Raw genomic sequence first — 25,404 nt, 5'->3', positions numbered from 1 at the left:
CAAAATGACACCTACAAATACATTGACGTATTACCTGAATTATTAGAAGCGTATAATAACAACTACCACAGATCGATTAAATGCAAACCCATTGAAGTGTCAGAGGAAAATTCGAAACAAATCTGGTTCAATTTATACGGGAAAGTTAACTTTTCGCCGCCAGTTTCATACCCATTTGAAATTGATGATTTAGTTAGAATAAGCAAAAATAAAAGAACGTTTGAAAAGGGGTATTTACCCAATTATACCGAAAAATTGTTCAAAGTAACAGAACGTATCCCGAGAGATCCACCCGTATATAAACCGAAAGATTTGAACTCCGAGCTCATTTCAGGTACGTTCTACAAAGAGAAAATACAGAAAGTAGGCAAGGACTTGGAAAACTGTACATTTAAAATTGAAAGAGTAATACGAAAACGGAAAAAACCAGACGGTTCTAAAGAACTACTCGTACGGTGGCGAGGGTATAGTTCCGACTTTGATTCCTGGGTGCAAGAAGTCGACGTAAAATGAGTTTTTATATTACATTACCTTCCGATTCCTCTGCGCAATATTTCAAAGGAAATACTATAAGCACGTTCAGAACGTATCTACCAGAATCAATAGCACTAGAGGGATCTCACGAGGTTGCTCTTGCTGAAATAAGCTATCCTAGAACTTGGAATAAGGTAAAAAGGGAATGCGCAGTTCGCATTTGGGATAATTCGTTCGTAGGTGTTGCTTCAGATGCAATGGATGAATTCCCAGAAGAGGGATCTGGTTTTGGTGAAAGTGGACAGACAATTAACGGAGTGAATGAAAACCGGGGTATATCGATAATTATACCTCCCGGATATTATGGTTCCGTAGAGGAATTACTCGAAATATTGTCAGCCGACGACGATGCTGGTGCTACTGAAAAAATAAAATCTAGGGTTGAGTTTTCATACAACAAACCAAATCGACGGGTGATGGTCGAGTTAAAAGGGACGAATCAACTTTATATCCCAAGCGAAATTGCCGTTATATTAGGGTTCACGAGGAATTCCAAAAAAGACTTCACTGTGTTCACTTCCATGACCGCCCCATTCAGTTGCGATATGGATGCTGGAATGCACTCCTTATTCGTGTATTCTGATATAATTCAGTCTCGATCGGTAGGAGACTCCGACGTCCCTCTCTTAAGAATTATAAGTATAAATGGAAAGGATGGAGACACGGTCGAGAAGGAGTTTGCTAAACCACATTACATGCCAATAGCGAAAAACAACTTCCAAACAATTGAAATTAACATTATGAGTGAAATGGGTAAACCGGTTAAGTTCGAACGTGGGAAAGTTCACGTCACTCTACATTTCAGACCCAGAAGAACTTGGCACTTGTTATAAGAACTACGTTGAATTCAAGCTCCGCCCCATTTATGACGTGATTGTCAAAGTGTAAGGATGTCTCCATATAATACGAGTCACGTTTCTGTTAAGGATTATGAGGATTATTATCTAAATCAAATTGGACATGGATCCATCCCAGTATATAGAGGTTTGGCCGTGCAACGTGGTTATGGTCTGGGGTCAATTATCTCGTCAGCGTTCAGATCAGCCATGCCATTACTTAAAAGGGGTGCCACGTACCTAGGTCGAAAGTTTTTGAATACTGGCGCGAAAATTGCGACGGATTATACAAGCGGTGTACCCATTAAGCAATCACTGAGAACTAGGGGTAAAGAAGCGGGTAAAGAAACATTGAGAAGGGCAGCCGAAGAAGTGACCAAGCTAACTGGAAACGGGCGTAAAAGGAAACGCAAAGTGTCACCCATCATCAGTTCTGTTCGAACTAAGAAGAAGAGAAGGTCATCATCTTTACACCCGGATATATTTTCATAATGTCACTCGCACACCCAAACTCTATGAACAGCGTCAGCTCGGAACTAAATGTTTTTCACGTACCCTATACCCAAACTGGGATAATAGGAAGTCAATGGGTGGAGTATAACTCTACCTCCAACGTGGATGAAAATCAGGCTATTATATTTCCCGTCACCGGGAACTCCGAGTCATACATGGACTTGAAAAACACGCTCCTGCAAGTACAAGTAAAAGTGGTTAAAGCGGATGGGTCTCTACCTAAAGCCGCTGTGTACGATGCGGATGGTAATTTGACAACTCAGGCGGATAAAGTTGGACCCGAAAACCTATTACTCTTCAGTCTTTTTAGTGAACTACACGTATAATTGAATGATAGATCAGTTACATCATGTCCTCAACAATACGCATTCAAGAGCATGATTCAAGCGCTATTGACATTTGGTGGTCCAGCGAAAAAGAGTTTTTTGACCGGGGCACTATTCTACAAAGATACGGCAGGGCATTTTGACGACTTTTTCGAAAATGAAGGGTTTGAGAAACGGAGTAAATTCGCCCAAAATGGGGTTATAGACTTGATCGGTGTCGTACACGCCGATATATGCCAGCAAAATCGCTTCATCCCCAATCTGGTCGATGTGAATTTTAAATTTATCAAAAGTCCCAACGAATTCTGCTTACATGCGGATGGAATTAAAGCGAAAGTTATATTTACCCACGCTTCGTTATTCATAAGAAGAGTTAAACTAACCCCTGAGATTATGATATCACACGCCAAAACCCTGGAATTGGCCACGATGAAATACCCCATAACACGTACGGAATGTAATACGTTTTCCATATCTCAAGGAAGTAAAATAGCAGTCAAAGACAATTTATTTAGCGGTCAACAACCGAATAAAGTTGTAATTGGATTTGTAGACCAGAACGCGTTTTTGGGTGATTATAAAATGTCGCCTTTTAATTTTTAAAATGAAGCGGTGACTCAAATCACCTTATCCGTTGATGGGGTTAGCGTACCCCATAAACCCTTAAACCCCAACTTTAAGGATAACCTATGTATGAGATCGTACGCCAATCTCTTTCTTCAAACCGGACAATGGAATATCGACGAGGGTAATTTCATTGACCGTGACGAGTTCGCCAATGGTAATGCTCTTTTCGTATTCGACTTGACCCCCGACCTGAATGGTAGTTCGACTGAAAGTATCAACTTTATAAAGAACGGTAGTGTCCGATTGGAGTTAATATTTGCCGAAGCGCTACCGGCTACAATTGCCGTCGTTTACTATTCCGAATTCCAATCTTTGATTGAAATTGACAAAAACCGAGCTGTTTTATTTGATCAAAGCTCATAATGGACTCTCAACAACTTGAGAGAATATTAAGGCGCGACCCATACGCTAAAAATCTGTTTAGGGGTATTTTTGCGGCGGATAAACTACCAAAGACTGTTAAAACGTTCCCCTCTCTGTACATTGTGAATACTGACACCTCAAAAGGGAAAGGAAAACATTGGACGGCCATATATATTTCAAGAAGAAAAAATACTGAATTCTTTGAAAGCTATGGAAATCCTCCGGATTTATTTAAATTTAATGATTTTGTAGAGCGAAATAGCCTAACTGTTACGTTTAATTCACGCCAACTACAGGGGGAATTAAGTCAAACTTGTGGCGGGTATTGCGTTTACTTTTCATTGTATAGATGTAGGGGAGTTAAAATGTTTGATATAATAAAACGATTTTCTAAAAATAAAAATGTTAATGATCGTATGATTGCCGAATATATGTACAAGAATTTCTCAATAAATCTATCTTAAAACATTTTATTTTCCATTTAAATTACGTATGTTTTTCGATAGCTTTGGCTTGTCGTCATATTTTATACCATGTTTTTCAAAATAAAGTTTATTTTTCAAATTTTGTTTTCATCTTCCGACTCTAGAGCTCTACATTTTCTATTAAATGTGTCGATGAAATGGTGGCCGTAAGCGAGTGTTTTAATTCCGTCTGGAAGGATGTATTTCTTGTTGTCACAAGCCGATAAGGCCTTCTTCGTTTGTCTGACGGTGTACAGATCATGATGAACGCTAACAATCCTTTTCATGACGCATGTTGTCTCCTTCGCACCGAATAAACATTCGCGATAATCCGAATGATGGATGTCCCGCTTCACAACGCGACGACAGACCCCCTTTGCCGTCTTCTTCTCTCCAGATCCAGAAAGAATGGAATAGAGCTTCGGTCTGAGCCCTACAAACTCTAGAGTGTAAAGGTTAATTTCAATTAACATCAGCAATGAACCTAATAGTACCCTTTATTGGAACTCCGTCCATTTCGTCTTTCATCTTGCCCATCACTTTTTTATTAGCATCACTGAAAAGGGGGTGTGATTTAGGGTATCCAGAGAAATCAAACTGATCCCCGTGCTCCTTAAAGTCAGCGTACAGATCCTCGGTTTTGATATTGTACATGAGACTATTTGTGAATGAAAGTCTAAGTTAGCGTATGGGGGGATAAAAACATGGATAGGGTGATAGATAAAAAACCCGGTATCAGTGAATTGTAGTATGGCCTTATCACCGTATTTCACTTTGATAAAATCATAGTGAAATCTATAGAGAAATAGCTTAGAGAGATGCAATATAGAGAAGCCGGTGTATATAGGTCGATTTAACGTCAATGTCTTCTTCATCATCTGGATTCCAACCAAGTCATTATGATACATTATGAATTTTTCGAACGCTGGGGAGGAAGCTTTCTTAACCGCCATATCCTCGGTTTGCACGAGGTGGAAATCTATCCGATTTCGAAGGTTTTCCATTGTTTTCCCAAATACGCTGGAGAGATTTTAAATAAGTCGAAGATAATTAAACACATGATTAGTAGATAGGTTACCTATTATTCATGAGTTTGAAAAAATCTTTCTGAAATGTATTGGTAGCCAACTTTCTCTTCTCTGTATTTAGGTCTATATACGGACTAAGCCAAGGACCTTGCCCAAAGCGTAAAACCTTATGTACTGTGACTAATTTCAACCCATTGGAAATGTAATATTTCAGGTTCCTATAATGGATGACGTAGTTGAGTTTGGTTTCTAGACTCGGAACTAGTTTAGGCAAAGTATCTTTTATAGGAAGTCCATTCTTCTCCATAAGGTTTTTGTAGTACGGGGAAAACATATCGGTGGTTATTCTCCGCGTCTCCGGCCCGAGTGGGAGGCAATTATGGGAACGGTGTAATTCCCTCGGGTACTCTAAATCAACCTCAAGAATGTACCCGTTCGGAGAATCGTCTGGCGTGTTTAGAATAGTATTTTCGGTGTAAGTCAGAAGATCATTATCGTCAATCCATTGCAAGTTATTCATAGGCAGATAGTCCTTCATAACGGTACCTAGTTTTATGGGTACGAAAACAATATATTGCTAGCTTATTAAGAATTTGTAGGGTTTTATATGAGTTAGAAAATACCATATAAATTATTCAGGTCTAGATAGATGATGTAATTACTGGACTTGTTTGGATCATAGTCGGCTAAATACTTGTTATTAGCCTCGACGAAACGATTGGAAATCAGACTTACACCGCCACGTATTCCCCTTTCTTAATATTGAAATCGGTAAATATCGTAAAAATATTGTTTATGTTTATTTGATTACCGATGAACAGATGCATATCAGGGTCTAAAAGTAAATCCAGTTTTACTTTTGTCATCAAGAGAGCTGCCTGCCAAGCCAAGCCAGGTCCGGTATAGGAATGGGCGGGGTCTAATCGGTAGACATCCAGGCACATAGCCCTGAATTCCTCAAACACACACGCCAATTGTAGTGTGTCAATTTGCACATACGTATCGTGTAGATCGCCTGTAAATTTCCATTAGCTTATAATATAGGAAGTGGAACCCTCTCTTACAAAGTTAAAAGTACCTAGATTTTTAATTCCGAATTTTTCCCAGACATCGCGAGCGTGCTGATAGTTTTCATCGGTGATATGCTCGTCGGTTAGGGCATTGTAAAATGCCTCCTTTGGCGGGAGTTCGGTCTCCTCGAAACGGTCCATCGAATCCATATAATCGTAAGGGAAAGACAACTTCTTGAGGGCTAACCCTACTTGTTCGGGGTTATACGACGCACTCAGGATTTTAAATTTGTCGATTCCGCATGTGGCTAAAGTTTGAACTAGGGTGTCTAGGGACGCACTCATAAACCTCAATGAATCAATAAACTGTAACTTCCCTAGCCCTATACTGATGTAAGTTTCGGTATTATTCGGGATGACCGATATATTATCCTCCTTGAACAGGCCGATTTTTTGGAGGATCAGATGAGAATCGTACCTTCAAATAGAAAGGGTAATTAATAATTGTTTAAGTACCCGCGTCCAGGTGGGATGATTACTTACTTTGACAAATTGTGTAGAACCACGGGAATGTGTTTCCCTAACCGCATTTTTAGATTACAGGAGTTATGCGCACGACCGCGATAACGGCTTAAAATAAAAGGAAATTAAATACTGAATAAGAGAAGTCTTGATAATATTTTTAAACTCATCTGTTAGATGGCAATGATCATTCACGCCATAGTCTTTGATAGTCAGAATCTGAGAGCAGAGGTAGCAATGAGTCGCGCTCTTACTAGCCGCCAATTCAGCAGGTGTTAGATCCATAGGGATGTTTTCTTGTAGAGCTTCACCGATAGTTTCAGCTTCCATCAGCAAACTTTGAAGGAAAATTTCTACGGCATCAGTCCCCCTATACGTTACGGGTGCCCTGGGCTCTCCTAGAGATTATCGTTAGAAATTATTTGATTAAAGATAAGAATTTGGTGATGTACCATTCATTCCAATCACGACGTAGCTGAATCCACAGGCGATGTGTTCCGAGAGTTTGGTGGTTGAGGAAAGAGTCTCGTTATTTGCACAAGTCTGATAACGATTTAATATACTCTCGAAATCAGCGTATATTATAAATGGACACTATATATTTGATGATAATGGGTAAGATATACCGAAAGAATTTAAAATCATAAAAAATAGTAATTTACCTTTTGCATCCATTCAAACTTATCAAAGGATAGAATTGGTTTTTTATGTGGCATTTTAATTCGCTGAGGTTTATGAATCGAGCAATGTTTAACATGTTCGGTATGATTTCGTTTCGCGTTTAATCCCGAGAATCTATGGAGACATCGTCGGCAGATATAGATTTTACCGTTGTGTTTTGTGAAACGTGATAAAAGTCGACTGAGACTTCGAATGAGACAATAATGTTTCTTCTCACCATCGGTTAAAAGTAGAAGGTCAATTTCCCTCTCCTCACTCACCACCTCTTCACTCACGTAGCGCGGAAACACACCGTCCTCCCACGCGAATATGTTAATCGAGAGATTATTTTTCACTTCAAATTTCTTCATTGTAATGGGGTCGAGGGTATAGGGGAAACTTATGTCCGAGCAATTTAGTTCATTTTCATATGGCTCATATTTGGATACTTGATTGGGGTTTTGAACAGCGGGGTGTAAGCGAGCCAAGCATGCCCATTTAAAACACATCGCGTCGTTAGATTTGATGTTGAGCACACTACGCGTGGCAGTTATTACTTTCGGGGTGTTTATAAAGGAACCCGCGACTAGAGGTAAATACTTGATTACGTCTACTTGGAGATATAAAATCCTATCTATCACCCAATTACTCCCCAACTCCTGAAACTCCTCCATCAGAGTTGTAATTTGTTGAATACATTCGCTTATCTGATCTCGAAACCGATCCTCTAATAGAGTCGTCCGCGTTGTGCTTCGGATGAACGGGATGTGTTCAACTTCTGTACCGTCGTCTAATACTTTAGTATAACGCACTCGAATCAATAGATTCCACTTTATCCCCTTTCTTTTAAACAATTGATCGCTCAGATACTTAATTAAACTGAGGATTAGAGGGGTAATAAAGAGTTCGAAGTCGGTTTGAACATCCGGCGGGGTATATCTAGCGCTAAGAACGGCATCGCCCAGAGCTAACATCTCCTCGGCATTGTTAGAGAATAAAGTATCATCGGTGGGCTCTTCCGGAGATAACATCATAGGATAATCCTCTGACGACGAATCATTAGGTTGGGTAGAGACGTTAGACCTTCGATGTGATGGTAGCGGATTCCGACTGTGTATCTGGGAGTGACGGTTAAGACGAGCTTTACGTGCGAAACTTCTCCCACACGTTACACACGAATATTTAATATTGCCATGCTGTTCGCGGACGTGTCTGTCCAGCGTATATTTTCTCTTAAATTTTTTATCACAAATATGGCATTTAACATCGTCATGCTGCTTGCACACGTGTTTCAACAACGCGTTTTTACTCTTATGCCGCTTATCACAAGTGTTACACAGAAACATTCTAATTTAAAGAAATAGTACTACGTTTAAGGAGGGTGCAACTCGGAGTAATATATTTAAGAATATTTCGGGGTTTATATACCGACTTCTCCTCGAACCACTTTGAGACTATTGAGATCTCGTCACGTATATCTTCGGAGTTAAAATGTATGCTTGATTAACAAATGGAAGGGCCAGGGGGGTATATTCCCCGAACCACTTGGAACTCTCGAGATTTTGTTCCATCTTATCTCTGAAGTTAAAATGTATGCTTAGTTGAGAAATGAAAAAGGGAGGGTGAATATATTTTCTTATCTTTTTATTTCATTTATTATTATTATTATAAAAACATTTAATCCTCGTCAGGATCAGCCAATATCTGAGCCATAATCTCATCGAGGTTGATTTGACTTTGTAATACGTCCGTCTCGATGATGGGCTTCGTCCTCCTTTTCTTTTTAGGTCCATCCAACCCTGCAGACTGGGGTCTTTTCCTCTGGCTGACGGAACTTAATTCGGGTACAAACGACGGCTCGTTTAAAGTCTCCACACCCTGGATTTCATGAGTTGAGGGGGATGGTAGAGACGGTACGGTTGCGATAGTCGGGGTGTATGGAATGGGTTGGGAGAATGGTAGATCAGATGTTGAAATATCAGGTTGAAGAGAACTCTCCAATATCGGCGGGGGGACCACTGGTAATGGAAGGGTAACTTCAAACCCCAAGAAGTTGAGGATTTGGGCCATTTCCACCTCCCCTTCCACCGGTAAGGGAATTTTCTGCACCTTAAGAAAAAAAAAATAAAAATAAAAATAAAAAGAAATAAAAAATAAATAAATACTATATAGAGACAGCGATAACATATAGTAGTTTGGGAAATTTACTGTAATGTATTCCTGGCTCTTTTTCAGTCCATTTTTCTTGATGTTTTCTAAATTCGCGTGGTAAGGAAGATCAACCCTTATCTGTCCGGCTGGTTCATCGAGAAAGATTCCGTTGTGCCATGTTTGATGGTATTTCCGAATTATCGTTTCAAATATTTTAAATGTTAAAAGGAAATTAGGGGCTATTAACCCTAACGTCACTGTATAAACGATTCTACAGATGGTAGGCTTTCCTGATTCCATAGTTATTTCCGTATTCACTTTATAATGATGATACTTTTCGGCAGGTCAAGTTAGAATGATACTTCCCATAAATCCAGAACGCTATTTATACTATTTCTATCCACTTAATAAAACACACAAGTTCGAATAAAATTTTTATTTTGAAGTTAAATGCACACAATCAAATTTTTTCAACCATAAATTTAATCTGAAAGCTTTTGAAAGGCAGCAATAGTGTGTATTTCTATGGTAAATACAGTTCGATGGTGGGGGCTCTTTTGAAGAACCACTTAATTTGGGGCAGCCGAGAGTCTCGGCATTTCCCACGGTGTCATCGATAGATTTCGAAAGAAAGATCGACTTCTCCAAGCCCTTCGTCCAAAAGATATCAGCTTTCCCCGATAACCCTCTTATAATGCTGATAAAGTCCTTGAATTCGTATTCCCCGTCGTTCCAATTTAGAGCGCAAATATTCCGCGAAACCCAACCATTTAATCGGCGGTCCTTCAAGCTGAGTTCACCATATGGGAATGGCGGCTTGAAAACAAACGTGCCGTTTTCGCCTGTTTCAACTATATAATACGCTAATTCTTTTATTACGAATTCGTTATTAGCCCGTAGAAAATTCACTTCTAAAACACATCTCCTTAGAATAGGGTTATCCATGTTACTTCAGGGGAGGGGGCGATCGAATATCGGACAGTTTATTGATCGGTATACCACCACTTTTTAAGAAATAAAAAAAAATTAGGATAAGTTTCAGCCTTACAAAGAAATTCTCCTATACTTACATATATTTCGAATCCGTTTAAAGACCCACGAGAGAATAAATATAACCCGAAACTTTACGCTCCTTTTATACCCCTTGTTGCTAAGAATTAATATAAAATTTCGAGGGTCTCCCAGTGATCCTCATGTTAACTGATCACTTGAAATCGACGGTAGAAATCTGCCGTCAGGGTGATAACCCCATGTTATTTCCACGGGATTTCTACACCCCGTTCACCCCAGGGGTCAATAAGACTTTTCACATAAGTCTGTAATTTTACAGAGCCCCGTCGCAATATCTGAAAACCATTCTTCCAGCCTTTACTATATTAGTTCCATTTCAATAGATAAACAATCGATTTATAATCTCGAGAAATAAACTTTTCACGCTACCGCTTATGGATACACCAAATTCCCGGGGGAAATTTTCGCTCTCTTGGGTTCCTCGTTCGAATTGGGGGGCGATTTTATGTTGTTGACTGATAAAATGCTATCGGTATTTGCGAAGAATTATCACGGCGTTGAAATTTTTGATTTTCCATATATAAAAGCACGGTTTAGGGTTCCGAGGGTATCGCCGTAAAAAGTCCATTATTTCTAGGGGATTTCTACACCCCGTTCACCCCATCTATCGAAATTCGACGGGAGGCGATGTATCCCTACCCGTGCTTAGACCTCCGACTCGCGGCATAAAATGCTCCTGAAAAAGCCGTCGGGGTGATAACCCCATGTTATTCCTACGGGGTGCTGTGCACCCCGTTATTGTGAACTCTCATATTTACATTACTCATTCCTTCAATAAAAACAGAAAATGAAGCTTGCACGCACCCATTTTGGTACACAGAACACAACATGCTTTCGTATTTCCGCGAAGCCGAATACCAAATATCATTGACCGGAGTCCTTGAAGTCTTTCATCCTCAGGTATTTTGTTCTACAATTTTCATTATTGGTCAGCAAGTGGATGAATACGACTTGAATTCTGCGTTCCAGAATTTCATATAACAATGGGCAGAAAAGAACCATTTATACATTTTAGGTTTATTATTTACTTTTTAGGTGTGGATTTTTATTAATCTTTTCCTCATCTTGTTCAATTTCAAACTTTGGTATCACTTGTTTGCGTATGCCAGTCGATTTGTGCCCGGATTACGACTGGTTCCTCTTATTTTGGCTAACAAATGCGAAACTACCAAGAGACTTATATTTGTGATCTATTTCGTCGGTTGTTTTATTTTGGCAGAAAACTTTAAGGCCAACCTGTTGACGAAATTGACGGTCCACATCGATCGCAACATAAATAACTTCGACGATATATTGAAATACCCGGACTTGCGTATTCTTTTACATGGTGATGTAGCCAGCCACGATTATGTTAAGGTATAAAGTAGCTTCAAGTTTAGTGCCACATTAAATTCGGTGTTTCTTTGAAGTGAGGGTAGGGAGGTATCATAATCCTTGTTATCCTCATTTTTACATTTGGCAAGGCTTTAGAGGTAAATTAAAAACTCGTTTTCTGAAGTCCAAAAGGATGCATAGACCAAAATCCATAAAACATTATCATGCCAACCTATCTTAAAATGAATTTGGAAAATGCTATGTTGTGTACAAAAAAAAATCCATTTAAAGGTTGCCCGCCCGGATATCTTTAAAGAAAAGAGAAGAAGATGGAATAAATTCAAGACGGAAGGGAACAATGACTTGAATTCTATCTTCAACAAGGGAAACGCAGTTTTTATCAGCACTCTAACTCATCTGGAATATTTTTGTCTTCATGGTTACAAACAGAAAAAGGCACTACATTACGGGAAAAACCCTTTTTTATCGATGTTTGACACTATATCAATGTCAAATAACGCGTCAACTTTCATCAAAAATGTCATAAACACGAGGTAAAATATTCCAAAGGTTATGAAGGAACATATATATCGTAAGTTGGGAACTGGAGGCTCTATTTTCTCAAAAACAACAACGCGGGAAACCTAAACTGTAACTTAAAGCATAGCGCGGCTCCTGTGGATCCCCTACATGGGGACTTTCCTCCTGAGCTCCGGGTTTGGCTTGGCAAAGGCTAGTGGGCGGGATTTATACATGCACGTATAAATCCCGCCCACAAATGCCTCTAGCTTCGCCAAGCCAAAACTGGAGTTCGTAAGGAAAGTCAACTTTTAGGGGATCCACAGGAGCCGCGCTATGCTTTAAAGTATCAGTTTTTAGCCACATCGTATGATGTACATCTACGATGAGGTTCTTAGTATGACCTGACCTGTTGTCATTCTCGTAGTAGTAGTAGTAGTAAAATGTTTGGTTCGTCGTTGAAGGGACAGTGAATGAGAGGTGATATTTTTCGTTCGTTTATTTTACATGGATGGGGATTATACGGGACTTACGAGGTTACCGCCCCCTTTTCGGAGAGTTGTTCTGCCAAGGCTACGGATCGCGTTCGACGACAGGGAATGTCAGCCACTAACTAAAGGCCGCCGACAGGTTATGGCAGCGCCCACAGAAATACCTCTCGTAAATCCCGTATATTAGTAAGTTTAAGCATTGCACTTACAAGTGAGCTTAATGATAGGGAATTGCGTTTTACGCTTTCTCGATATATCTAAAACGATTATTGGATTGCTTTAATATAATGGATGGTGTTAAACTCTCCCTTTAAAATTTCTGTCACCCGTCGACAATAAGGAATTCACGCATTCAACCCCGCTCCCCTATTTCAACATTCAAAGAAATCGAGTTTAACTTTAAATGCAAAAGCAAGTATATACAGATGGTATATTTAGAATGGTCTTATGTCGGTGTTCATCACTATCCCAGAAGTTACGTGCGTTTCTCAAGAAAGGGAGAATAATTTTAAAAGTAAAAGAAAGTATATAGTATCTTTATATATTTAATATAGTATAGTACAATTTTAACATAGGTCAATTTATGAAAGTAAGGATTACGGCCCAGATAATTAATTTTTAGGTCAGGGAAACGAGGGCTAATCACTCAGATTTTCTGTACTTCAATTAAGGTTTAGGTACGCGTTACTGGTAATTAATTTAGCACTTTAAAGGCTGCGCATCGTGGGGCTACTCACTCAAGTTTTCTGTTTGTGTCGCACAATTACAAGTATAAAAGAAAGTAAATTATTGATGTACAGATTACGGGCAATCATTTTATCACAGTTGAAGATAGCGCATCGAGGGGATATTCACTCAGATTTACGGTACGGGTAATGATTTTAGCACTTTGAAAGATAGTGCATTGAGGGACCAATCAGTCTGTTTTTCTGTACTTCAATTTAGGGTTACTTATGCGTTACGATTAATCGTTTTTGCACTGTTAAAGGGTGCGCATGGAGAGGGTAATCACTAAAGTTTTCTATTTGTGTCGCACTATTATAATTACAACAGAAGTAAGTGCATTGAAGTTAGGATTACTAGTAATCATTATATCAAACTTTAAAGTAGCGCATCGAGGGGCTATTCACTCAAATTTTCTGTACGACTGTTGAGTTCGGTACGATGTGGCCAAAATTATGAGCCCAGCTCTTGGGTCACCTTGTTCAACCTAAACGTGAAACAGCATGCACTGATATTCGACAGCGTTAACATAAGACAAATTATAGATTCTTTCCAAAAGTAACGGGTGAAAAGAGCATTTTGTTCGCGAGACTTCGCCACTTTTCGTTCAAGGTTCAATGACACCTATGACTAATCACCTATTTAGATATCGCGCTCTCATAGAATGCACAAGGTTGCCACCAACCGTTTAGACGATAGTTACCACTTGCGATAACTCGCTTAAAAAGTAAGAGAATTGCCCCCATTGTCTGCTATGTTAATATAGTGGTAAACACATACAAAGGTTATTATTTTGTTATAATATCTATAGTTTAAAACCGAAATAAGGACTCGGTTTCGGTGTCGGATTTTCCCTCCTTGGTCTTTCACGATGAGATGACAGTCAGTTGATATTTGAATGTTGTTCGGTTCTTTTGCTAAGTGATTATACACGTCAGGGTCTTCTAATAAGTGTTGTCAAAGGAAAGCGGGTTAGCACGCTCATTAAAGCCATTTCAATGAAACGCCAGCCTCAGCAGTGGCGTCGCCAGGGGCTTTTTGAAGGCGCTTGAGCCCCCTGAAAATTCTCTGAAGCCCCTCTTAAATTTCTTAAAAGCGCCCCCTTATATTAACCGAAAGCCTCTCCTAATTATTCAGTTGGGGTGAATTGAAGTTTTTACTATATGAAAGTGAAATAAACATAGAAACACTATTTCATATTTATATCCTCTAGAGCGTATGTATACAGTCGTAACAGACTATTTTCACGATTTTTCTATCGCATAGCTATACCTAGACCGTCCCGAGCACTGAGGGCAACATTTTCCCCATTTCGCCTCAATCGCCTGGCTTCCGAAGCAAGGTCTAAAAAATAATTTCTCCCCGTCCTCTACCTACTAAAGTACCTAGGATCACTGAATCGAATAATTGAAACTTTGCCATTAACTGCCCCCCCCTCAATTAACCACGCCTACTAGTCACACTCGAGTTTAGTCTAGTTCTGATATAGTCAATGTCAAGTTATATTCAAACATTTTAACGGTAATAAAATTAATTTGTGTGATGCGAAAGCTTTTGTGATAAAACAGTGCTTTCAGTCCTTAATTACTTTTCCTTATTTTATTACTCTAATATTCGCCTTATAAACAAGAGAGTGTCATGATAAAGGTATGGTGTTTTGAAAAATTGGCAACACAATACTTTAGCGAGGGCTTAAGCCCTCCCAAATTCGAGAACCTGGCGACGCCACTGACGCCAGGTGCTTGGGACTCTTTCTGACTCATTGGTAATGTAAGTCTGCTACTCTGACTGCAGAGTTATGCATTATTGGGAATCTGGACATAGAGTCCGAGCGAATTACCTTTTGAACCAACAACGGTGCTCGAGATATTTGATTCAAAAAAAAATATGGAATTTTCGAAGACGACCTTCCATGATATAAGCGTCATGTTTATAGCGTTCGGGGCTTTGATGATGCTGTCCATCTTGACCTTGATCGGTGAAATCTGGTACGCTTCGAAACAAACAAGTTTGGAGTGGGCTCTCAGAGATATGGAACTGGATACGTATATCGGTTAAATCAAGATAATTGCCATTTCTGTAATTATATTTTATTCATGTTAATTTTTTATATAATTACCGTCCAGTATCTATTCTTAGCTCCTTGGCACTGGTATTCGACTACATAATTCATGGGTACCTCTATAAATGGTTCACCCCAAATCTCCCTGCAACTCAAAACGGGTTCGTAAAGGGACGCTCAGTGGACACCAATCATTTATCTTTCCTTAGCTTCGTAGAACCTTTGACAAAAAATTCTGGGCAGGTTGATGTGGTTTACTTAGACCTCTCTAAAGCCTTTGATAGAGTGTCACACCAACTAACACTTAAGAAATTATCCGCTATGGGTTTATCTGGCCCTTTACTACTATGGATTCAAAGCTACTTGAAAGGCCGCAAAAACTTCATAAAATGCAACAACCATTTTTCTGACATCTTTTTCGATGTTACCTGTGGAGTACCTCAGGGCTCCGCACTGGGTCCGCTATTGTTTAACATATACATCGCTGATATTCCAAGCTACGTATCTAACTCTAAACTATATCAATTCGCCGACGACATAAAGTGCGCATTATCAATATCAGATATCAAAAATTGCGAAACTCTCCAGAATGACCTACTAAATATTCAAAGATGGTGTAATTCCAATAACATTCCAATAAACGAAACCAAAACAAAAATGATTACCTACACACGAAAGTACAGTCCCATTTTGTTTGACTATAAGCTCAATGATAAACTACTTGATCGCGAAACGAGTATTTCCGACCTGGGGGTAATCTTTGACCATAAACTCTTATTCACGGATCACGTGGACTATACCTCTACACGGGCACGCAGAACGCTAGGAGGGGCCTTGAGCATATCACGAGAGATCCGCTCACACTCCTGTTTTTTACTACTATTCAAAACTATTGTTCGTCCTATTTTGACATTCGGTTCCTTAAGCTATAGCCAGACTTGTAAAACTAATCTAGAAAAATTGGAGTCGGTACAAAGAAAATTTATCTTTTACTATAAGACGTATTTCACGAATCTGAAATCTTACCATTACGACGAAGTGCTACTGTCATTACAACTAGAAAGACTACAGTTGGTTTTATTAAAACTTGACATAATATTTTTGTCTAAAATCATAAATTATAAAAATACCTGTACGGATATTTTGGATCAGATAAGCTTTAATGTATCGAACTGTAACACTAGAAGTCGTTTACTATTTTACAAGAACTTGAAAGTCAACCCACTAAATAGGATGATGACTAATTATAACGACTTTGGTAACTCTTTAGACTTGTTTAATGGTGTTTTCAACTTAAAGAAAACTAAAATCGATGGTACTTTTACGTAATATCTTAAGATAATTTTAGTTATTTAGAGTTATCTTAATGTATACTTAATTTTAACATATATAGTTTATTTTATCCCCTACGGACGAATTCCATATTGGAAAGTTTTGTTTCTTTTTCTGGTTTTAACATAATATAATTTTATACTGTGCACAACCTTGTAGGTACTTTTGTATTGTTGCTGTGTACATTAAAGAATTATTATTATTATTATTATTATTATTATTATTATTATTATTATTATTATTATTATTATTATACAAATAGAATGTGCATAAAACCTAAGCACCGTTGATCTGTAAATAATTCATGATTCCGGTATACTTAGTACCGCATTAACTGTGTACTTTCTCGTGAACTACTTGTACAGTTTTTTAAGTGCACAATAAACTTCCTTTTCATTTCATTTCATTATTATTATTATTATTATTATTATTATTATTATTATTATTATTATTATTATTATTATTATTATTATTATTATTATTATTATTATTATTATTATTATTATTATTATTATTATTATTATTATTATTATTATTATTATTATTATTATTATTATTATTATTATTATTATTATTATTATTATTATTATTATTATTATTATTATTATTATTATTATTATTATTATTATTATTATTATTATTATTATTATTATTATTATTATTATTATTATTATTATTATTATTATTATTATTATTATTATTATTATTATTATTATTATTATTATTATTATTATTATTATTATTATTATTATTATTATTATTATTATTATTATTATTATTATTATTATTATTATTATTATTATTATTATTATTATTATTATTATTATTATTATTATTATTATTATTATTATTATTATTATTATTATAAGTTCAAGTTTATACTTTTCAAAGGCTGGAGTGTAGTCTCAAACTTTCCACTCCTTCATTGATTCACTTGACTATGTGTAACCAAGAACGGATTCATGCTCAGAACATAGGGTACGAGATATTCTGTCCCCGTCCTAGCATACTTGGTGTAGGTTCGCGTCACTTCATTCCGCCATCTATGACGGTCTGCAGCAACTATATAGATTATAGAAATGAACGCTTTTAGTCACGTGACATAAATATTAGCAGACGAATCTTCTCAACCAAGTATGCGAGGATGGTACCAGAGGATAAAGCTATTGCCCTATGCTCTTATCAGCATGAATCCGTTCTTGGTGTAACGAACTGAAATTATATTTTTTACTTTTTGCAGCAAGAAGCTACATATAAAAGAACTCCCACCTATATCCAACCTTTAGAGTTGTACATTTGAATTTAAAAAATGTTATTAAGGGTGACTTTCCTCACAAAAATATTCAAATTTCTATTTTGAGTCTAACGTTCAGGACCAAACTTTTTCACGCAAGTTAAAATATGAGGTGGGACTCCAGCAAATCAGTAGAGGGCGTCAGGTGTTTTCCGGTTTCTGTTTCTCCGATATGGAATATTTGCACACTAAATATGATACAGACTTTTTAGAAATGCATTTAGGCTTAACGACTTTAATTTGATAAGTTTTAAAAATGACACTTTATGGGAGTGTTGAAAATGTTTTAACAAGAATACGAAGAGTACTAAACGTTTAAATTTACTTTCGATACTATTCATAACTAAAAATAATATAACTGTAACATCGTCCTAGCTTCTATTATTTTCGATTGACAGCGCAATTTTTCAAAACACTTGTGACGTGTTTAAAATATACGACGTTACATTTTTGGTGATCAGGTGATCAGGAAACTGAATATAGAAACTAAATATTCAAGTGGAACAATAAATATTGTTTATAATTAGTACTCCAGCATGCCACAAATGGTATTATAAAAAACCGTCTTGGTTTGGACCAAGGCCGAAAAAACAAACGAAATGTTTGAGGTTTATCAATTGACTGAAGTTCAGATATTGAAATTTTTTTCTAGTTATTTTTATCCACTCAATCCTTAATCAATATTTAATTCAATCAACTGATTTTACTGTTAATCGATCTAGTCCCTCTAAATTAATTGAAAAAATTACATATCTACGCTTTTTCAAGAACAATTACATTTTCCGAAAACATTTTATCATGAAATTTATTATTTAGAAGGGAGTACGTGTTGAGGGATCAGTATTGAATATTTGAAATGTTCTACTGGATGTCTGAAAAGAGCAAGCGAACTTTGGCATGACTCGAATGGAAAATGTAAATATTTAATTGATGCCAAACCAGGGTGTTGCGCGAATTTATACATTAAATTTCGTATATCGAAATGCTACATTTCTATTGTCGCCTCTATGAAGGTAAAGTTGCCCTGGAACTTCCATTTCCATACTTTAGAATTTCTTGGTCATAACTCAGTCTTCATTTGAAACATCACCCCCCTACTTTACACCGGTTACGTATTACGTGTAATCATTTTAGCAAGCGTAAAAATCATTTCGGAAAACACAGGGGCGAGGCCACCATTGGGGTGTATTCTCCCTCGCACCAAGGGTCATCGCCAGACGGTGCCAAAGTTCACTACGGGCAGGAGGCTAGTCAACTAGCACTGCCTATAGCGGTGCTTCTAAGCGAGCGAGAAAATGAAAGAGAGAAAACACCCCAATGGCGGGATCACACCTGTGTTTTAGTTTCTCTGTATGTAATTTCCAAACTCACTTACAAATGTACTGTACACCGATTACACTGAGTGATCGGTCGTTCGGGCGCTAGCGAGTGTCAAGCCATAACCATAACCATTCATGTACACGAATGTTTTATAGTGTTAGGTTAATAAGGTTGGCGGGCAAGTCCGGAGTGTCATGTACCGTTTACTAATGTGAAAAGGTTTCGATCTATATGGTAATATAATATAGTGTGTTGCGACGGCTCAGATGACCCATACACTGGAACCACTGGTGATTATAAAATGCAATATATTGGGAAAATAGAGGAAGGGAGGGGGTGTCGGAGTTAAATGTGACCTTCTTGGCATAACTAGTAATGAATGATGTGTTTAACCATATTATCTCCGCGGGAAATGAATATAACAAGTCATTGGTACTGAGAAGTATTTCTGTTTATGTGATCTTTACCCTTAACTACACAGGATAAACTTTGTTGCTTTGTCTTAAGTAGACGACATTCACTGTAAACGACCATCTTATCAACAACTTAAAACAGATTTAAACTTCTTTTGGTGCAAACTTGAAAATTTGTCAAGCCAGCAACAATTAAAACTATGTTGGTCAAGGTGCTTACAAGTTAGTAAGCATCGACACGAAATCCCTTCAAAATAATTAATTTCATGATAAACTGTTTTCGGAAAATGTAATTGTTCTTGAAAAAGCGTAGATATGTAATTTTTTCAATTAATTTAGAGGGACTAGATCGATTAACTGTAAAATCAGTTGATTGAATTAAATATTGATTAAGGATTGAGTGGATAAAAATAACTAGAAAAAAATTTCAATATCTGAAACTTCAGTCAATTGATAAACCTAAACATATCGTTTGTTTTTTCGGCCTTGGTCCAAACCAAGACGGTTTTTTATAATATCTGTCACTTCAGTCTTAATGTAATTAAATTTTGAATAATCATGTTTGCTTCACCGTCATACATTTTCACTCTAAAATATAACGGTGCATTCAAACACCATATATGCTGTTTTTTCCGGTGCCAAAAAAGACATCATTTAGGGTGTACTTTAACTCCATTTTTATGATCAATTCACGCCATTTGCTAATATTATTTGCAAGTATTAAGGAAATATTAGGCATTTATGCACCATTTACAGTGGTTTTTAACATCTTTGTTAGGCAATCTGTTGAACTTCTATATTACGTAGTTTAATGGTGTTAAAAGTATGGAAAAAGTACGCTACCTCTGTCACATTATTAAACGAAGTGAAGTGAAATAGTTGTTAAATATTTATTTTTTTCCATATTTAGCACAACTTTTATGGTGTAAAACAAACCGGTCAATACACCATTTCAAGTCCCTGTTTACCCATTTAAAGACCCTATTTACTCCGTTTTAAGGCCCTATTGACCCAATTCAAGTTAATTGTACTATGGTAATTAACCGCTTGCCTGCCTTACGACCGAATTCCAATTCGGCTGAAAACTACCGCAATTTGGCGGTTTTGGATTTGGTCTAATGGGACAAACATCATGGCTTAAATTAAAATTCTATCTACGCCCGTTAACATCTGATTAACTTGAGTGGTTAAGTAAAATGAGCATTAATCCCATCTATTTTGTAAAAAATTAAATTGGGAAATGAAATGGGGGTAAATATGGACATGAAATGGGTGTAAATTGGGACATGAAATGGGGGTAAATATGGAGATGAAATGGGTGTAAATTGGGACATGAAATGGGGGTAAATATGGACATGATATGGGGGTAAATATGGACTTGAAATGGGGGTAAATATGGACATGAAATGGGTGTAAATTGGGACATGAAATGGGGGTAAATATGGACATGAAATGGGGGTAAATAAGGACTTGAAATGGGGGTAAATATTGACTTGAAATGGGGGTAAATATGGACTTGAAATGGGGGTAAATATGGACTTGAAATGGGGGTAAATATGGACTTGAAATGGGGGTAAATATCGACTTGAAATGGGTCTAAATATCGACTTGAAATGGGTCTAAATATCGACTTGAAATGGGTCTAAATATCGACTTGAAATGGGTCTAAATATCGACTTGAAATGGGTCTAAATATCGACTTGAAATGGGTCTAAATATCGACTTGAAATGGGTCTAAATATCGACTTGAAATGGGTCTAAATATCGATTTGAAATGGGTCTAAATATCGACTTGAAATGGGTCTAAATATCGACTTGAAATGGGTCTAAATATCGACTTGAAATGGGTCTAAATATCGACTTGAAATGGGTCTTAATATCGACTTGAAAGGGGTCTAAATATCGACTTGAAAGGGGTCTAAATATCGACTTGAAATGGGTCTAAATATCGACTTGAAATGGGTCTAAATATCGACTTGAAATGGGTCTAAATATCGACTTGAAATGGGTCTAAATATGGACTTGAAATGGGTCTAAATATGGACTTAAGTGCTCATTTAATTGTAAAGATTAAATAGGAAAATTGAGACTGGGTGAAAGATAAGTGTAGTTTTAATTTTATATAAATAGGTATCCATGAATTTCACCAAAAAATCGTGTTTTGGGTTAATTTCACCTTACGTTTAAAGGTTTATCTCGATTAAGTTTAGTTTAAAGGCTTATCTCGATTAAGTTTAGTTTAAAGGCTTATCTCGATTAAGTTTAGTTTAAAGGTTTATCTCGATTAAGCTTAGTTTAAAGGTTTATCTCGATTAAGTTTAGTTTAAAGGTTTATCTCGATTAAGTTTAGTTTAAAGGTTTATCTCGATTAAGTTTAGTTCAAAGGTTTATCTCGATTAAGTTTAGTTCAAAGGTTTATCTCGATTAAGTTTAGTTCAAAGGTTTATCTCGATTAAGTTTAGTTCAAAGGTTTATCTCGATTAAGTTTTGTTCAAAGGTTTATCTCGATTAAGTTTAGTTCAAAGGTTTATCTCGATTAAGTCTAGTTTAAAGGCTTATCTCGATTAAGTCTAGTTTAAAGGCTTATCTCGATTAAGTCTAGTTTAAAGGCTTATCTCGATTAAGTCTAATTTAAAGGCTTATCTCGATTAAGTCTAATTTAAAGGCTTATCTCGATTAAGTCTAATTTAAAGGCTTATCTCGAGTAAGTTTAGTTTAAGGCTTATCTCGAGTAAGTTTAGTTTAAAGGCTTATCTCGATTAAGTTTAGTTTAAAGGCTTATCTCGATTAAGTTTAATTAAAGGTTTATCCGGATTAAGTTTAATTAAAGGTTTATCCGGATTAAGTTTAATTAAAGGTTTATCCGGATTAAGTTTATTTAAAGATTTATCCGGATTAAGTTTAATTAAAGGTTTATCCGGATTAAGTTTAATTAAAGGTTTATCCTGATTAAGTTTAATTTAAGGTTTATCCTGATTAAGTTTAATTAAAGGTTTATCCGGATTAAGTTTAATTAAAGGTTTTTCCGGATTAAGTTTAATTAAAGGTTTATCCTGATTAAGTTTAATTTAAGGTTTATCCTGATTAAGTTTAATTAAAGGTTTTTCCGGATTAAGTTTAATTAAAGGTTTTTCCGGATTAAGTTTAATTAAAGGTTTATCCTGATTAAGTTTAATTAAAGGTTTATCCGGATTAAGTTTAATTTAAGGTTTATCCTGATTAAGTTTAATTAAAGGTTTATCCTGATTAAGTTAAATTAAAGGTTTATCCGGATTAAGTTTAATTAAAGGTTTTTCCGGATTAAGTTTAATTAAAGGTTTGTCCTGATTAAGTTTAATTAAAGGTTTATCCTGATTAAGTTTAATTAAAGGTTTATCCTGATCAAGTTTAATTAAAGGTTTATCCTGATTAAGTTTAATTAAAGGTTTATCCGGATTAAGTTTAATTAAAGGTTTATCCGGATTAAGTTTAATTAAAGGTTTATCCGGATTAAGTTTAATTAAAGGTTTATCCGGATTAAGTTTAATTAAAGGTTTATCCGGATTAAGTTTAATTAAAGGTTTATCCGGATTAAGTTTAATTTAAAGTTTATCTTGATTAAGTGTGAAATAGAAATACGAGGCTTTATCAACAGCTATATAGTTTAAATAATAATTAAGTAGTCCATTTAAAATTTATTCGAGTTTTTATCCAAAATATGTATATTTTATGTTTAAATTCACCCTAATTATACTTAATTATGTTGAAATTAATGAAGGATTGTGGTTTGACAGTATTGATTTAGCTTATAAATTGAGCTTCAAAAAATTATTAACCTTAATTTTAATGTTTAGATGAGTTTTTGATTAGTTCCAACACATGGCGTTCAATTTTTATCGTGCCCCGTGCTAAATTTGCGGTAACGTGAAGATTAACAATTAAATATGTTGTACCGGGGAGCCCGTTACAACCAGGCTAGGAAATAAGACAGGTTTACAGGTCAAAAACCAGTTAATTAATAGCTTGGACCACTTTTTTTATTCAAAACGTGAGGGTCACTGGTCCCAATGACTAGTTTATTAATTCCTACTTTTATTAAAAATTGATATGGGACCTCTTTAATTATTTTCATTTTAACATAAATTTCGACTCCAGGAGTCCAGTTGTGTATACAACCCTAAGCCGAGAGAGATTTTTTAGAAGAGAGAACGACCACAAGTCCTGGGACCAGTAGAAAAATAAATAGGGGAAGGGTCACTGGTCCCGGGACCAGTTTCATATTTAAGACGTCAGGGGTCACTGGTCCGGAGGACTAGTTCAGAAATAAACCTTATTTCCAAGCCTGGTTACAACGGATCAATACAAAGGTTACAATGTTAATGAATGATGTGATTCCATAGTTTCGCTTAAATACCAGTAATTAAATCAAATACCTAAACAATTCATAGCAATTCTGACATATAAACAAACGGCAATAAGGACTGTGAAAATAGCGAACGTAACCCTCTGTTTCCCACGTGGTTACGTTGAAAAAATCTGCACATGGAATTTATTTGACTAATTACGTAAAGACAATGTTCTCCTGGATTAACCAGCACCACTGTTACTTATATTTCTAAATTAAACAATCCACTCTTGGTAACAAATAATTTATAAAACGTAATATCATATACGGACTGTTTCACCAGGAAAAAAATTGTTTTAACGAATCGTTTCCAACGTGGTTACGTTGAGAGAATCTGTGCTGATGTAAACATGGAAATTCCTCTACATTGGTTCAGTTTAAGGAAATATATTACACACCTTCACAATTAGTACCATTTTAGTGAGATTAACAAATAATGAAACCCTGTATACCTCATACGTAACCCTCTGTTTCCAACGTGGTTACGTTGAGAGAATTTGTGCTGATGTAAACATGGAATTCCTCTACATTGGTTTAGTTTAAGGAAATATATCACACATCTTCACAATTAGTAGCATTTTAGTGAGATTAACAAATAATGAAACCCTGTATACCTCCTATATTTGTTGGTAGCAGAAAACGAAGCAGACTGCGTATTTTTGTAATACAGAGCTGGAAATTAGCTTTTTTATCTTTAAGGGGAAAGACACTATAAAGACTATATTACATAGACAAACTAAAATACATCTTAAGCCTTGGCCGTAAAGAACGTTCAAAAACTTACTTTAAATGATATAAAAACCTCTGTTAACTGTAATCATTTACCTGAATTACTTTTCTAGACGAAAATTCGACCTGATAACGACGTATTTCTTATTAAGGGTGCTACAGTTAATTAGAAAATACATATAAAGGTGCTCAAGCTCGGATGAAAGTAATTTGTCAGCGTCTACTGCTAGATAGTCTGACCAAAAAGTAATTTTTGACGTACTTTCAGAATTAACTAAAATTAACATACTTAGAGTTAATTGATTTAAATTAAACTATCCGATAGCACACCTTGAATACTAAATTGTTAATTCAAGAGTATTCCGAAAAGTAACTTCGCTGTAGTTTTTCTGTTCGAAGTGGGGGTAAATCACGAAAAACGCCATGTTAATTTCCATAGGAAATTTAGTAAAAGCATGTGAATTTTGCTTTAACGTTACAAAAGGGTGTCAAGTCATATCTACAAGGGCCTACCGGCCCTGTAGAATTTATAAGACGCCACTAAACCAAAGGCGGTGCAGTAGTCCTTGTTTCTAAGACTAATTAAATGTTAAATAATTTTTTTATGAGATTATTTATTTTTTTTTAATATTTTCTCCTTAATATTTCGAAAAAGGCCAAGGTTACGTACTGTCAACGGACCTCTTACTTTAAATTAACCTTAGGTTTAGAAAAGTAT

The 25,404-nt window shown here is 36.3% G+C and overlaps 2 protein-coding genes and 1 long non-coding RNA gene across 4 annotated transcripts; all 3 read right to left on the bottom strand.

The window, feature by feature from the left end:
- Positions 1-3,653: 3,653 nt before the first annotated feature.
- LOC149587279 (uncharacterized) lies at positions 3,654-8,354 on the bottom strand. Of its 2 annotated transcripts, none has more exons than XM_089863746.1 (10): positions 6,886-8,354; positions 6,676-6,817; positions 6,394-6,621; positions 6,245-6,332; positions 5,770-6,179; positions 5,503-5,706; positions 5,315-5,446; positions 4,742-5,237; positions 4,158-4,683; positions 3,654-4,105 (listed from the first exon to the last, which is right to left on the bottom strand). In XM_089863746.1, the coding sequence occupies exons 1-9, from the start codon at positions 8,227-8,229 to the stop codon at positions 4,200-4,202; spliced, it is 3,528 nt and encodes a 1,175-aa protein (XP_089719872.1). In that variant the 5' UTR covers positions 8,230-8,354; the 3' UTR covers positions 3,654-4,105; positions 4,158-4,199. The 2 variants fall into 2 exon arrangements, with proteins under 2 accessions (XP_089719872.1, XP_089719874.1); XM_089863748.1 differs by having other exon boundaries at positions 3,654-4,096.
- A 158-nt stretch (positions 8,355-8,512) lies between these two features.
- On the bottom strand, positions 8,513-10,751 carry LOC149587278 (uncharacterized). Its single transcript, XM_089863749.1, has 2 exons — positions 9,092-10,751; positions 8,513-8,992 (listed from the first exon to the last, which is right to left on the bottom strand). The coding sequence occupies exons 1-2, from the start codon at positions 9,332-9,334 to the stop codon at positions 8,561-8,563; spliced, it is 675 nt and encodes a 224-aa protein (XP_089719875.1). The 5' UTR covers positions 9,335-10,751; the 3' UTR covers positions 8,513-8,560.
- A 13,201-nt stretch (positions 10,752-23,952) lies between these two features.
- Positions 23,953-25,048, bottom strand: LOC149587277 (uncharacterized). The gene is made up of 4 exons (XR_016380328.1): positions 24,783-25,048; positions 24,572-24,606; positions 24,230-24,319; positions 23,953-24,167 (listed from the first exon to the last, which is right to left on the bottom strand). It is a non-coding gene; the product is annotated as an uncharacterized LOC149587277 (long non-coding RNA).
- Positions 25,049-25,404: the final 356 nt, after the last annotated feature.

Source organism: Phalangium opilio, unplaced genomic scaffold, assembly GCF_054372755.1.
Source record: "Phalangium opilio isolate 3A_F unplaced genomic scaffold, DU_Popi_V2 ptg001170l_1, whole genome shotgun sequence".
Taxonomy (NCBI): Eukaryota; Metazoa; Arthropoda; class Arachnida; order Opiliones; family Phalangiidae; genus Phalangium; species Phalangium opilio.
The sequence above is the reverse complement of the archived record's forward strand: the minus strand, read 5'-3'. Positions and strand labels throughout refer to the sequence as shown.

Bases quoted from the DNA above. Each gene is read 5' to 3' on its own strand.
- LOC149587279 (XM_089863746.1), bottom strand. From the start codon at position 8,229: ATGTTTCTGTGTAACACTTGTGATAAGCGGCATAAGAGTAAAAACGCG. The intron at 6,622-6,675 runs GTACATCACCAA...GATAATCTCTAG, and splicing joins CGTCGTGATTGGAATGAATG to GAGAGCCCAGGGCACCCGTA. The intron at 5,707-5,769 runs GTACTTTTAACT...GGAAATTTACAG, and splicing joins ATTCGGAATTAAAAATCTAG to GCGATCTACACGATACGTAT.
- LOC149587278 (XM_089863749.1), bottom strand. From the start codon at position 9,334: ATGGAATCAGGAAAGCCTACCATCTGTAGAATCGTTTATACAGTGACG. The intron at 8,993-9,091 runs GTAAATTTCCCA...TTTTTTCTTAAG, and splicing joins AGAGCCAGGAATACATTACA to GTGCAGAAAATTCCCTTACC.